At 42.3% G+C, this 14,167-nt stretch overlaps 6 protein-coding genes across 6 annotated transcripts; 2 read left to right on the plus strand and 4 right to left on the minus strand.

The window, feature by feature from the left end:
- Positions 1–263: 263 nt before the first annotated feature.
- Positions 264–1,650, minus strand: Bfra_011611 (putative arrestin domain-containing protein; the record flags this gene model as incomplete). Its single annotated transcript, XM_037341938.1, has 3 exons — positions 264–506; positions 604–1,485; positions 1,573–1,650. The coding sequence occupies 3 exons, from the start codon at positions 1,648–1,650 to the stop codon at positions 264–266; spliced, it is 1,203 nt and encodes a 400-aa protein (XP_037188018.1).
- Positions 1,651–3,366: 1,716 nt separating this feature from the next.
- Positions 3,367–3,979, plus strand: Bfra_011612 (putative peptidyl-prolyl cis-trans isomerase-like 3 protein; the record flags this gene model as incomplete). Its single annotated transcript, XM_037341939.1, has 2 exons — positions 3,367–3,444; positions 3,668–3,979. The coding sequence occupies 2 exons, from the start codon at positions 3,367–3,369 to the stop codon at positions 3,977–3,979; spliced, it is 390 nt and encodes a 129-aa protein (XP_037188019.1).
- A 1,172-nt stretch (positions 3,980–5,151) lies between these two features.
- On the minus strand, positions 5,152–7,231 carry Bfra_011613 (putative long-chain base protein 3 protein; the record flags this gene model as incomplete). Its single annotated transcript, XM_037341940.1, has 4 exons — positions 5,152–5,222; positions 5,281–6,605; positions 6,657–6,873; positions 7,099–7,231. The coding sequence occupies 4 exons, from the start codon at positions 7,229–7,231 to the stop codon at positions 5,152–5,154; spliced, it is 1,746 nt and encodes a 581-aa protein (XP_037188020.1).
- Positions 7,232–8,554: 1,323 nt separating this feature from the next.
- Positions 8,555–9,507, plus strand: Bfra_011614 (putative ras family protein; the record flags this gene model as incomplete). Its single annotated transcript, XM_037341941.1, has 4 exons — positions 8,555–8,769; positions 8,820–8,838; positions 8,893–9,096; positions 9,154–9,507. The coding sequence occupies 4 exons, from the start codon at positions 8,555–8,557 to the stop codon at positions 9,505–9,507; spliced, it is 792 nt and encodes a 263-aa protein (XP_037188021.1).
- Positions 9,508–10,193: 686 nt separating this feature from the next.
- Positions 10,194–10,773, minus strand: Bfra_011615 (putative dash complex subunit; the record flags this gene model as incomplete). The annotated part of the gene is made up of 3 exons (XM_037341942.1): positions 10,194–10,385; positions 10,475–10,537; positions 10,675–10,773. 3 exons carry the CDS (start codon positions 10,771–10,773, stop codon positions 10,194–10,196), a joined length of 354 nt encoding a protein of 117 aa, XP_037188022.1.
- A 1,452-nt stretch (positions 10,774–12,225) lies between these two features.
- Positions 12,226–13,186, minus strand: Bfra_011616 (uncharacterized protein; the record flags this gene model as incomplete). Its single annotated transcript, XM_037341943.1, has 2 exons — positions 12,226–13,042; positions 13,131–13,186. The coding sequence occupies 2 exons, from the start codon at positions 13,184–13,186 to the stop codon at positions 12,226–12,228; spliced, it is 873 nt and encodes a 290-aa protein (XP_037188023.1).
- Between the last annotated feature and the right edge of the window lie 981 nt (positions 13,187–14,167).

A 14,167-nucleotide genomic window follows, 5' to 3' on the forward strand; every position in this document is an offset into this window, starting at 1 on the left:
GGTATCGTGATCTGGTGTGATACTCCTTATGAAGCCTGTCGCCTTGGTATGAACGTTCCGCTGACTTTCGCATACATCTATCGATGCAGCAAGTTATCGTATGCATTCGCACCCCCTTAATAATTCTCGGGCCCAGCAATGCCTCGATAATCACTTTCAAATCGAATCCAAGGCCTCTTAATTCCAAATCACTTCAATCTGGTGATTGTCCATCAAAAATCTCCTCATTACGAATTCAAAGCTTCATTCATCCCCTCATCCTTTCATTCAATAACCATCTTTCTGAAACCTCCTACCATTGTCCAACCTAATGCTCTCAAAGCACTTGGATCTTTCGCCCGAATAATTGTGCAGGCGGGTAACATTGGATTCGTCGGATCCACATGTGATGCATCTTTTGCTGCTTGTTCAATGGCATCCATTTCCTCTTTACACTCTTGTTCATTCAATGGACATACAGTAATTGGTTGACGATGAGTAATATCACGAGCACCCGACAGGTGAACCTGTAAATTGCAATAGTTAGTTTAGACCAATTTCATGAGTATTTGAGAAATTTTGACTAGTTAAATGTGTGAATGAGAGAAGAAAAAATGTATATACCTTTATAACGAGAAAAAACTCAATCTTGTATAAGGTCCCCGTGGTCGTAAACGAATTGACAAAATGCATTGGGAATGCAGCTTTTCCTCTCCTAATAATTCCCTCCGAATCTCTCAAATCCTTCGATGGATATATCAGCCCTAGAGTCGTGAAATATCCTGCCTCTGGTAATTTTGCTCCCACTGTCGCCGTCTGCTTGGCTATGCGATTGATTTTCTTCGTTGGTTCATCTCCTTCTGGATTATATGTAATTTCCTCTTCTATGCCAATCGTAATCTTTTGTATGACTACCTTGGTAGCTTTCTTTATGTAAAGGGAGTTTGGAAATAAATGGATGTAGACGCTAACTGGATCCGAAGGGCCAAATGACCATCGAGGTATTGTGATTCTGAGGGTAACCAGATGGTCCGTATTCTTCTCTGCAGATTCTGGACGATTATACATGCCGAAGGTTGAAAGGGTATCGTATCTCTGCATCGGGACTGGAAACGCGAATTTCTTTTGATCTTGACCTTGTTGAACCGTTACCACCAACTCATAATAAGTTTCCGCCGTGCGACTTGGTAGTTGTAAACTTGCTGGCGGGATCCTTCGATTCGATTCCTCTCCCCCCCTTCCAAATGGTATGAATAATACGAAAGGTAGATCCATCAAAACCACACTTTCGCTCTCCTTTCCGGCCGTACATCGAAACAATAATAACTCTTTCCCAACCACATCTATCGTTTCCCTTCGAGGTGTCCCCAAATGTTTCTTAGCGATCGATTCCGCAGATGGATGAACCGTTTCTCTTCGCTGTAAACATATTCGTACCAAGGATATCGCTATCGGCGCAGAAATTCCAGTGAGGGGTCGAATCTCTACTTTACCCTCTATCCTAGGCTAGAAATCCCCGAATTAATACCATACCCTCCAAGAAATCACAATGGCAAAACCAAACTTTCAACCAAAGAAATAGAGATCACCTACAAGCGTAGCAGAAATACCCGGATAACCAACCAGAAAATTACTGTTTGGTGGTCCGGAGACACGGACAAAGGCAGACATATCGTGCACACCCAAAGATCACTGGCGCCACCGCGCAGGTTTGCGCCAAATGGAAAACAATGTTGTTGAGCAGTGTGGGTTGTGTTGAAAGCTCGAGTCTCATCTGTAGGTATGATATGTATGTGTGTATGCGGTAAGTTTGTTTGCGCGAATTGTGGGGTTGCGTGTCGGTGATATAGCTTTCGTCGTCACCATATAAGCAAGGCTCAGCTCTTGTTTTTTTTGGGGGGGGTGGGTAGGTTGTTTTCTTCGTGGGTAAGATTAAGATTACTAAGTAAGTGAAGATTGATTGTGAAGATCGATTCGTATGTGTGAAATTGAGTAAGAGAGACTTGGGATCCCCTCAGTTTGTTGGTGGAAAGTAGAATTGTTTTTTCTTTCTTTGGGTGGAAGTTGGGAGAAATATCAAGAGAGACCTGGTAGATTTGAGAGAGCGATTGTGTTGTGTGGTGTGACGGAAAAGTTTCCTTTAATGGATGATGAAATGAGTGAGTGGGTGAAGGAAGAAATGGAGTGAGAATAAGATAGATGATAAATTTTGAAAGGAATAGGTGTTTTGTTAATTAAAATTGAGATGTAGTAATAGTTGCAAGCGGTTATTCTTTCTTTCATGGATGGATGTGGATGTAATTGAGATTGTAATATATGGAGGAAGGATAGCTGAGTAGCTGAGTAGCTGGGTAGCTGGGTAGCTGGGTAGCTGGGTAGCTGGACTCTTGAACAGTAGCCGGGTTGACTTTGATGTATGTTGTAAGGGCTAACTTGGATAGAGAGAGGGTAGATAAGGAAGAGTGAGAGAGTGAGAGAGTGAGAGAGTGAGAGAGTGAGGGCAAGAGGAAGAGCACGAAGAGTAAGATGGATTGATGCTTTCGTCTAGTCCAGACTTCTCTCCTACGTTATCAATCAATCACCTCAAGAGTAATAAGTACCCAAGTATCAAAGTAAATGCGAAACATATGATGAAATCTAGCAACAAGGCGTAGCTAGATCAGAGTATAAAATCAATCACGATATCGGCGTATCATACATATCATCAAACCATACAAAGAGTTTCAATCTATGCTCTTCTGGTGATAAGTGTATTATTGACCAGGGAGGTGTATTAAGAATGTTTACTGAGGGTTATTTTATATATATATGTATATATATATACATAGCTAGTATATATACCAAGACATAATAACTACTCATCTATATACACCTACATTTACAAAGACATATAATAAATAAATCAATAACCCTCACATAAAATCCCAATCCAAATACCATCCAAAGATCTCCTTAAATCTCCTTAAATCTCAACTCAAAATAAACACCAACAAGCTTCTGAAGATCCGATCCACAAAACAATGGCCCTACCATATCCCATATCCCATCCAATCCCATCCCATCCCACCCCACCCCGCCAATCCCGCCCTCTCACAAGCAAATAAATCCAATGTTACCTGTCTTTCATCCTTTCCGGACTAATTCCACTTCCATTCCCGATAACCATAAACTTTTATTCCTTTATTAGCCTTCTCTCCCCTTCCAGCCTTGTCTCTCTACAACCTTACACATCTGACTTCATCCATCAAATTAACAACCTTTCTTCTCTTCTCTCAGCCTTCTTTTTCCATACACCAATCTTCCAAATAAACAACCATACGATACTCATCTATCAATTATCACTACACATCATTATTACCAATAACCATAAACCAACACATAAAAAAGATGTCAGTAACTCTACATACCAGCCTCGGCAATATCAAAATCGAAGTGTTTTGCGATAGTGTACCCAAAACCGCAGAGGTAAATTCCCTCATTTTTCTTTCTCTCAATCTCATTATACTACATCAGAAGCTTTCCTCCAATCTAATCACATCAAACCCAATCCAATTGTATTGAAGAAAGACGCTCCGCTAGGCCACTGCCGTGGTGGCTTTTTCGCTACGCTCTATACATTTTTATTTTACTTATTCTCCATTTTCCTTTCCACCAAACTACACTACACCCAACTAACCCCCCTCCCCAGAACTTCCTCGCCCTCTGCGCCTCCCACTACTACGACTCCTCCCCCTTCCACCGTCTCATCCCCACCTTCATGATCCAAACCGGCGCGCCCTCCCCCACCAACCCGCTTCTCCCCTCTCCTCCCCCCCAAAAGGCGGCACCTCCATCTGGGACGTCCCCTTCGCCGACGAAATCCGTCCTTCCCTGCGCCACCACGCGCGCGGTATCGTATCCATGGCCAACAAAGGTCCCGAAACAAACGGCTCCCAGTTTTTCATCCTCTTTGCTCCCGCGCCGCATCTCGATGGGCAGAATACCGTGTTTGGACATGTGATTGGGGAGGAGAGTTTCAGGGTGCTGGGGGAGATGGAGGGGTTAGAGGTGGATAGGAAGAATAGACCCAAGGAGAAGGTGCTGATTGAGGGGGTGACGGTGCATGCTAATCCGCTCGCGGGGTGAGATTTGAGGGTGGGGATTGTCTATGGATTTGAGATGGAGGATGAGGGGTGAGAGAGTAGTATGATATGATATCATATGAGCTGAGCTGGGAAGAAAGGAAGTGAAGATGGATAAATGGATGGGTAGATGGAGTAGCGAAACTACTTCAGCAAACAACGCGGCGAATCAAACGGCCTCGAACACCTCGCGGAAAATAGATACTTGCATTTCGTTTCGTTTCGGTTTGTTGCGTTGCGTTGCGTTGCGTTACACATACACACAAACGAATCATGCACATCAAGAGGAAACCCAGAAGACTAGCCCAAGAATCTAGTCTAGACTTGACAGACATACCATGTGTCAGGTCGTATCAGATCAAATCAAATCAAATCAAATCCTGTGTCAGCGTAACACAGAGATATAGTGCTGATAGAGGCCAGCCAGCCAGCCTTATGCAAATTCGAGATTTGGGGGGCCACAAGCGACTGATGCGGTTGCAGTAGCATCTAGATCGACACCCTGCACTGCACTGCACTCCATGTGTAACATTAATTGGGGGCGAAGGAGCTGAAAGGAAAGCTACTAGGTAGACAGGAATGGTTGACATTGAGATACCCAAATAGACTATTATAATTGAGATGGCGATAATGAATATTCAAATTTAGAATCAATAGAATTTATCGATATTGAGAGTTTCAGGTACCTTGATGGTTTGCGTTCTTATGAAATCCGCAAGTTGAGATTCATGTTTAATATGAATAATATACCAAACATGAAATTACCATTATAAATTCTTAATTCACACACACCAATGCAATGAATATGCAATATTCGTCAATATATAACCACCATCTAATTGGATATCAAGCAAGCTTTCGATTAAATGTTATTTGACTACCGAAACGCCTCATGAGATACCTAGTACACATCATAAAAATCTACGTACTACCAAACTCCTGGAGTACTTAGGTAATATCAGTCAGTACTCTCGCCACATCGCACGAGTGAAAGTGACATCCCAAGCTCAAGACCATAAGATACGAGCCTATAATATTCATCGCGATACTTTCATACGCCCATACCCAAACCGATAACCTCGAAAATTATCGGATTTCCTTCGACTGCTAGCCAAGCGATACCTAGGAATTTGTCAGTCGGTAGTTCAATGACCGTATTCTCATATACATATAAACTTACCACTATAAACTACAAGTTTCGTGACTACCTCGACATCATATCTCACACGAGGCTTTTCTAGCCTAGAGAACATTTCTGTTTCATCTAACTCGTTTTCCTGTCCAACAGTAATCTCATCCTCTGCAGCATCATCACCCTCAAGGCCCGGAGTGGATACCCCTGGAGTATACATGACATGACCTGCTCCCATCATCTGTTCATAAGAGCCAACTCTGGATTGTGCTGGAGTTGGCAAATTCATGCTCCCATGAATTGATGACATTCCAGATGATACGGCGCCATCCATAGTCGGTTGTCTAGAGCCAAAGTAATCTTTCGCTTCTTTCGTAGCTGTTTGACGTGGAGTCATACCCTCAAATACGTCAGTAAGACTATCTCTCCGTCTTTTCTCTCGATACGCAAGAGTTTCGTATGCATCGGCAGCTGATTGAGGTCCGACGGATACAGCTCGGCCCCGTCCAGCATGTCGGATAGATGAGATCAAACTTGGTAGGTCGGATACAGATGGCATGACATTATCCACCTTGAGTCTTGATGGAATATTATTATATTCTGAAGCAGGCATAAAGAATTTTCGGGGTAGGATCAACCCCGTGTTCTCAAAGGCTCGGAAAATATGAGGGAGTAACTTCAACAATGTTGGTTTCATAACTTCTCTCCAAGCAAAGATGACCAAAACACCAATGAGAACTCGTAATATCACAATTACCCAGCCCATATGATGTAGATCGAATGGAACCGTCGCCGGAACTGGGACGTCCCAGGCCCAACCCCCCGAAGCATAATGCCAACCTCCAAGTTCAACCCCTATCATAACCGCCGCGAATGCGACGCTGTCATCAAAACATGGGCAATCATCAGCTGGTTCTGGATGAACTCTAATCAAAAGAATAATGACTATGGCGATCGTCACAGGGGCCTTCCAGGTGCTACTGTGGAGATAGTTATCAATCGCTGATCCGTATACGCACTCGACGACAGAAATGAGTGCGCCTATAACACTTCCAACAATTACGTCCACAAATCCATGCATGCCGCAATAAAGTCGTCCAAGTACGATAGAGAAGGCATAAGAATAGCTCACAATCTCTAAGGCCAGTTTCGTCGAAGGGAGCAGTTGACATTCTGGAGAATGGAGAGTAAAAAGAGCATATACAGCCACCGAGACAGCATTGGCGGAATGTGTCGAAGGAAATCCATATTCGAGTGCTGCAGAACCCGACATAGTAATGCGATGGAGAGGTGGGGATAGTGGTCGAGGTAGTGAGAACATATCTTTGATGAACCCCGTTATGAAGACTCCCGTTGCCAATATGTGAACCATCCTGAGTTTCAATCAGCGAGTGTCTGCGAGGACCCGTCAGGAAATTTATTACCCTCTTCCCAAAGATGTATGTCCACACCAGAACAGAATTGGCAGTACAACCATGAAGAAAGTATGCGTTCCAAGGTTCGCAGTGACAGCAAAATAAGTGTCGAGTGCTGGACATCGCATCTTATCCTGCATCCAAGCTAAGTATGGAGTCTCCCATCGAACCAAAGGCAATAAAGCCTGTCGCATGTTGTATCGCCATGGTGGAAGTTTGCGCTTGTCTGCGGGGTCGTTATCAGTATGACTTCAGTGAGCAATTGTGATGCGAATATATGAAACATTCTCAACGACTCTGGGAGACATGAGAAGATAAGTGGATGTAGTTTTGAGTCAACGTGGTATTGCTAAAGATATTGGATTGCGCAATAGTTGTCTCGATAGCCAGATAACGAATATAGTCAAGGGGGCAATGCGCGCAGAAGTGATTCCATAATCACTATACTCACAGTGATTTAAACTTTTCAAGCCGGCATCAATGATCTCTGTGGGAGGTACAGTAAGTGAAATCGAAGGAGGTTGAGTATTATTATTATTCGATTTCTCAAGCTCTAGGCCGTCGCCATTTGGAGTCGGACACATGGATGCATTCGTTGAAGCAGCATCTATATATTGTGCCCGCTGGAGATGTGAAGAGTCTTGTCTTACAGAAAAGTAAGAGCTTGGAGTAATTGGCCAGAAGGAATGGAATAGAGGGGGAAATTCCTAATCAAGGAAAGTAGAAAGAAAACGAAGAAAAATGAGCGACAGAAAATTGTGTTCTCACTCAATAATACCTAGCAGTGTCTAGGTACGAGTAAGATGAGAAGAGGATTGTATTAGGTGAAGTTTGCTTGGGAAAATAGAAAACACCTTTCTTTCCCTTGTAGGAAAAAGCGTGAAAAGGTTAATAAGATTATCCTTATCATTTCCATGAAATCTTGGGGTTGAGTGGGATTTGATACACCATCAAGGATTTGAGAATTGCTTGGTTGATTTGATTGATCGATTGATCTTCCTTCCACGCCTTTGAAACGTTGGTGGATATTGATGAATGGATGAATGTACGGAGTAGGTAGGTGTGTATCACTGACTCCCAGTTTCTTATCGCTCTCTGATTAATCTTCTATCGCATTGCTCTACTCATCCATGATATTCATCAATGTGCATCGTCAAAGCCTTCCAAGCTTCTCACCCTGAGACTTTTCAGCCTTTCTCGATGTGGGATTTCACGAGCCACAAGTTGATCAGCCACATGTTGGTCAGCCACACACCTCTACCTCTGCTCTCACGAGCCACGTCAATGTTAGCCACGTGAAGGATATCCATCAGCCATATCCATCAGCCACATCCATCAGCCACACACACACACACACACACACCTCCACCTATTTCTCCCGTCGCAACTTCCAACATTCAAAGTTTATGTCATCATACCTGCCACATACCTGCCACATTTATTTTAGGGTGGAGTGGATGAAGCTTGGAAGTTGCCAGAGTAACCAACTACCCCCATGCAAATGTAAATAACTCTAACATTCGAGTAACTTCCTATCCAAAAATCCACCCGTACCCGTTCCCAAACCCAAAGTTGCTAAGTTATCAACACCAGCCTTAAAGGGATCATTTTCAAGACTTTCTTCCATTCTTGAAATTATTGCCATCTCATACGATTCATTCCATACACTCAAGCCACAACCATTACCATTCATCCAAACGTTATTCCATCGTCAATTATTTCAATTCCAGACTACAGTACTTAATAATTGTAGTCATACCTAGCTATTAGGATTAGCTTGTCTTAGAATCAAACGTTCTCGTCATCGGAAAGTCAATCATTGTCTCGACTCGCATTCACTTACTTCACTCGTACACCATCGTCACAAAGCGACGCCTTAATTCTCCTGACCAAACGACCCCAAAAGCATGGCTACGCAATATCAATCAAATCAATATTCAAGGCGTGAAAGTGTAACCGAAAAATACGACGCGAGTCCAAGAAAGAAAATTACCCAACGTCGCGAACAAAGTCAAAGATCCAGTGACGGAACGGTTAGCACAATGATGAGCAATGCTTCAACGGGAAGGGAATCGGCAGCTACACATATGACAGAAGGTCCTTCGTATTCGAAAAAATTGTGGTGGTTGGTGATGGTGGATGCGGGAAGACTTGTCTTTTGATAAGTTATAGTCAAGGATATTTTCCAGAAGTATGTTGTGCTTGATGCTCAACCTTCGTAAGTATATGGCTAATACTTTCTCAGAAATATGTTCCAACTGTATTCGAGAATTATATCACATACCCAACACATCGGCAGACCGGCAAGACACTCGAATTGGCGTTGTGGGATACTGCAGGACAAGAGGAATATGATCGTCTCCGTCCATTATCATACCCGGAGACAGATTTGTTGTTTGTTTGTTTCGCGATCGACTGCCCAAATTCCCTCGAGAATGTTATGGATAAGGTAAGATAAGAAAAGGAGTTCACGTTGATCTATCCATCATACTAATTGACTCGATAGTGGTATCCCGAAGTATTACACTTTTGCCCATACACACCTCTTATCCTCGTCGGTCTGAAATCCGACTTGAGAACGAAACGTTCTTGTATTGATCTCCTCAAAACCCAAGGTCTCACACCCGTCACCACAGAACAAGGAATGGCAGTTGCAAGAAAGATGGGAGCGCGTTATATGGAGTGCAGTAGTAAAGAAATGACTGGTGTGGAAGAAATTTTTACCGAAGCCATCAACACAGTTGTGGTCAACGATCGAAGCAACCAACAAAATACATCATCATCTACTCCACCCGGTACATCAGGTTCGCAAGGTGTAATCATCCCGAAAAAGAAGAAGCGCAGTTGTCGATTCTTGTAATAATCCATCCTTCACCAAATCATCACCATTACGCATCCCAACAAAGTACGACATGAGCATGATATTTTGAAACGACATACGAACTGCATAACATAACGAGGAGTGTATAATTGTGAAAATCTGCAACTATTGGGCAGATTTTAGGAAATTGAGCATTGCATCAAATAGCATTGCGACATGGTCATTAGCCTTTTTATTCTTTTCCTACTTGGTTTTTCATCGCACTCTCATACCGCTGGAGCTGGACTGGACTGGACTTTCTCCGGTAATTTTTTATTTTAGGCTTTTTTGATTTGCGTGGGTTTTTTGACTTTCTTGTGAATCAGTTAGGGAATTGAAGGAACTGTGAACACAACAAACTGTTTTTGGGCGAGCGTATCGTATCGACTCTTTCTTATGTATAACGAAACTTTGTGGGTAGACAATGCATATCATACTCTTACGTATACATAATTTATTGATTTTCGAGTTCAATTTATTGTAGATGTTGCGAATTCCGTCGTTTTGGTGGAATATGTGAAAATCGTGAGAAATCTAGAAGAATGAAACGTAACAAAGGGTATCAATCATACTCCAGTCCAGAACTCCTCTTGCCTTGCCATCTTTATCATGATATATGCGGTCCATAGGCCCGACCCAACTCGGCACATTTAGAGCTTGCCTTGCCTTCTTCTCAACTCGTAAACTTAAACCCGTGTATCATCCTCCATAAGCGTTTCTTCTGCTTTGTGCTCTTCGCGTTTACTGCTGCTGTGTTGTTGTTGTTGTTGTGCCTGTTGTGAATCTTCCTCGGGTGGGGAGTCGGAAGAGGGATCTTTGGCCATGACGTTTTCGAATTGGGACCAGAGGGCTTCGACGGAGGAGAATTCGTTGCCGACCTGTTGAGGAGGGGGGTTAGTGGGGAAATGAAAGGGGGGTGAAAGATAGAGGGGAATTGAGGGAGAGAGGGGAGAAGAGGGGAACATACAGCAATTACACCCTCTAGAGACCGATTCAGTTTGTTTATACTGGAGAGGACGTGTTCGAATGACTGGATTGGGGGAAGGGTTAGTGGATTGTTTTATTTTGGTTTCTTGACTGGGGTTTGGAGATGAGGAGTTGGGGCGAGGGGGGGAAGGGAGGCAAGGGAATTGAGGGGGGAGGGAATGAGAGGGGAAGAAAACATACGATAGCTATTTCCCCCAGTAAAATCTCGCGCTGCTGTTCGAAGTATGATTTTTCGGGGGGAGTCGAGGAGCGGGGGAAACGACTGGTTGAGGAGGACATTTTTGGGTGGGTGGGGGTTTGGATTGGATTGGATCGGATTGGATTGAAGTAAGTTGAGGGGGAAGTTGTAGTGGGATGGGATTGTAAAATGATATGATATGTATGAGAGTTTATCGTTTGCGCGCGGATTACTAGGTAGGTATTTTTGGTGGGGTGAGAGAGTGTGTGTGGGGATTAGATGATGGGGTGCAGATAGTAAGGTCGCTCTACGGATGGAGTGCGAGTATGTATGTATATAGGAGAAAAGGGACCAAAATTGATGCCCCTTATAAATTTTATAATAGAATGCATCAACCAACTACGGATATAGTTATGAGAGTTATTGAACACTAGATGGTATTGAATAAATTCTTGGATAATTTTTATGTGATAGATAGACACTATGTAAGCTTTTTGTTCTTTGAACTGAATTGACATGGAATATTGAATTGGGTTGAATTAGATTGGATTGTTCAAGCTGGAGGGTTTTGTTGGTGGTTCGTTCTAATCTGCTTCTTCACCTGTGAATTTCTGGGATTGCTTTTTAGACGGTAATGATGGATTTTGATGGAGTATATGAGTATGTATGGTATGGAGTCCTCTTTTGTAGAATCAAGAAACTTATTTCTAGATTAGAGGAGTTCCTTTCTATTTCGATTACAGAAGTCTGGGTTTGCTAAGAGGATCTATCTCTCTCTCTATTCGGGAACTATTTCATCTGTCAAAAGTTTGACTACAGCTGGTTCTCATATTCATTTTGAGAGTTTGTACCTCATACCTACCGGGTATGTAGCTTGATTGCTGGAAGTCTAGTTGCTGAGTTGGATCCAAAACGTCTCAAGTGATTTTGAAGATTGACTTTGTGTTCATTTTTTTTTTTAGAAAGAGAGGGGATGGGTGAGGTTATTTGCAGCTTACTGTTAGCCTGTGTATATGTCACTCGTAATATCACATCTGGATTTTGTGAGATAGAAGATTTCTGTAGTTTGGCTTGCGTCGAGACTCTAAACGAGCTTGTTGATCTGTAGAGCATTGTTATGTTCCAGGGAACTATTAGTAGATGTATTAGGTTGTTGTGTTTGATTATGAGTTATGGAAAGGGGGTATATCAGTGATATTTACTCTATGTTTTAGTTGAATTGGATTATTGCCAGGTTGCTTCTTTGCTGTGATTTGTCCTCTATCAAATACATACCTGGTAGACCATTATGTGTATTTACGTACTTCACCAGAGATCCAATAACTCGTGAGGAGCGATCTGAACAACACTTTATTATCATCAAAAATATCAAAAGCTACATGTTTCCTCCCCGTTATCAAGCCATATTCATGAAAAATCGCTCGCGATTCCACAGTCTGCAATTGCTGATGATCCTGTCTCGCTAGTCCACCACAGTTCCATCTGCCTCCCCGAGCAGAACTGATTCCTGCACAAGCACACATGCTTATCTCTACTCATAATCGATATCCAACTCAAGCATCCAATTTCTCAACCTTTTCATAGTAGTTATTAAGATCATTCAACGGATTACTCTTTTCTATGGCCGATGTACCATACCTCGCCACCTGAATAACATATCCCATATTAACCAGCAGCTCCAATCTCAATTCCCCCGGAAAATCCTTCGAATTCGTTTCGAATAACAAAGGCGGCATTTCCCACGTCAGTAAATCGAGAAGGAATTTGCGTATTAGCATTTCTTTAGTGGTGTATTTCCACATGTAGGAAAGCCATGGTGTCATAATGTATCCGGTTGCTTTGGTAAACTTGTAGTACTTAGCGATGCACTGGTTTTTTAGAAGTGGTAGTTTTGCCATGTCGGCAAAGAGATAAAGATCGAGAAGATTGGCCATGTGCGGGTAGCAGAAGTTTGTTAGTGCTACGTTGTTGGTGGTGTTTAGGTCACTGCTTGTCGTCTCTAAGTTCTCGTCTCTCTGGGAATCGCTAATTTTCTTCGCGTTTGCCTTTCCCTTCGAAGTGTCCAAGTCGATAAGCGGTCCTTCATCAACCTTTTGCACCTTCTCGCCAGTTTTCACCCTCCCAGCTTTCCACTGCGCAATCTCTTCATCAGCATCGCCCAAATCAAGTTTATAAAGCCATGCCTTAAACAACTTGAAAACCACATCATTTGTTTGTGGAAAGTTGATAGCGCTATGATCAAGTCCTCGCGAATAATGTTCGCAAGCCCCTTTAAGAAACGGGGCGTGTCGGTACAAAACATCTATTTCGAGTGTGTATAAGTTTTTATGCTTGCCTACTCTTACTTGGATTGTATTACGTTCTTTTTCTCTGGGGTGGGGTTAGATAGTGTTCTCATGCGTCTTTGCTATCATGTAGTATATGAAAGTTCCATGGGATGAAGGATAATTGGACTTACTTCTGCTTTTCGATTAGAGCTTTGACTGTCGGCGAATTGCGACTTGGAAGAGACATATTGAGATCTCTCTTAATGGGTCTTTGGAATTTGTGAATGTCTGGTTGAATCTTGTATATTGAGTTGTGGAGAAAGATTGATATCAAGTTGGGAAATAAGCACTTAGTGAAGCTGTGTTATCCAACTTTTTGTCGATAGAATAGAATGTTCGTCTGCAAAACTATCTTATAGAGAACTCGTGTATACAATTATGTGAATCTCTCAGTCCATTTACTAGATATTTTATAAGTATATGAACTTCACTATAGCCGTACAGAAGCGAGGAGTAAGTACGGTCTGTCGCAGATTTGAATCCTTGGGAACCTACAATCCTGAGTTTGAGATACGTCGAGACATCATGTTATTGGATTAAAGAGTGTTTGTACGGTACCGTGCGCATAGTATATTTATACGACGAGACAGAGAAGCTGATTCACATGGGTTCGTGGTATGAGATTCTGAGAAGTATTGGCGCTTGTGAATGTTTGATTCTTATATGTAGAAAATAGATGCTTCGTATTGGATTCAATCATTTGGAGTATGATCAGTATAGGATTTCAAAAGGGAGACTCTTGATGGTACTATGATTATTCTCGTTGATTAGTTCAATCGATAGGTGAATTGTTAATATCACGCATAGTATATTGACTTTCATGGTTATCTTACTATATTATCTAGACCCCCTTCTATTTTGAGATAGTTGTACATTCACAATAATTTCAATATCTATAAATCTATGATAGTAATACACGGAAACTGAGTTCACTTTGCTTATCTGAGATCTAGATGTGAATTAACCGCATTGATGACTTCTGATAGTTGTTAGCCTTTCGGTTACATAACTTACAAAATCACTCTCAATTCCTCAACTTGAAATCTTAATATGAAATTGACAAGATGAAGTATAAAAATAGGTGCAGTACGCTTGTCAAACTTGGTTCTAGCCAGGAGGCTTAGACGAAAATCTTCTTTTTCGACCAGCTCTTCGACCAGCTCGTCAA

The sequence above is a fragment of the Botrytis fragariae genome, assembly GCF_013461495.1.
Source record: "Botrytis fragariae strain BVB16 chromosome Unknown tig00000251, whole genome shotgun sequence".
Classification (NCBI taxonomy): domain Eukaryota; kingdom Fungi; phylum Ascomycota; class Leotiomycetes; order Helotiales; family Sclerotiniaceae; genus Botrytis; species Botrytis fragariae.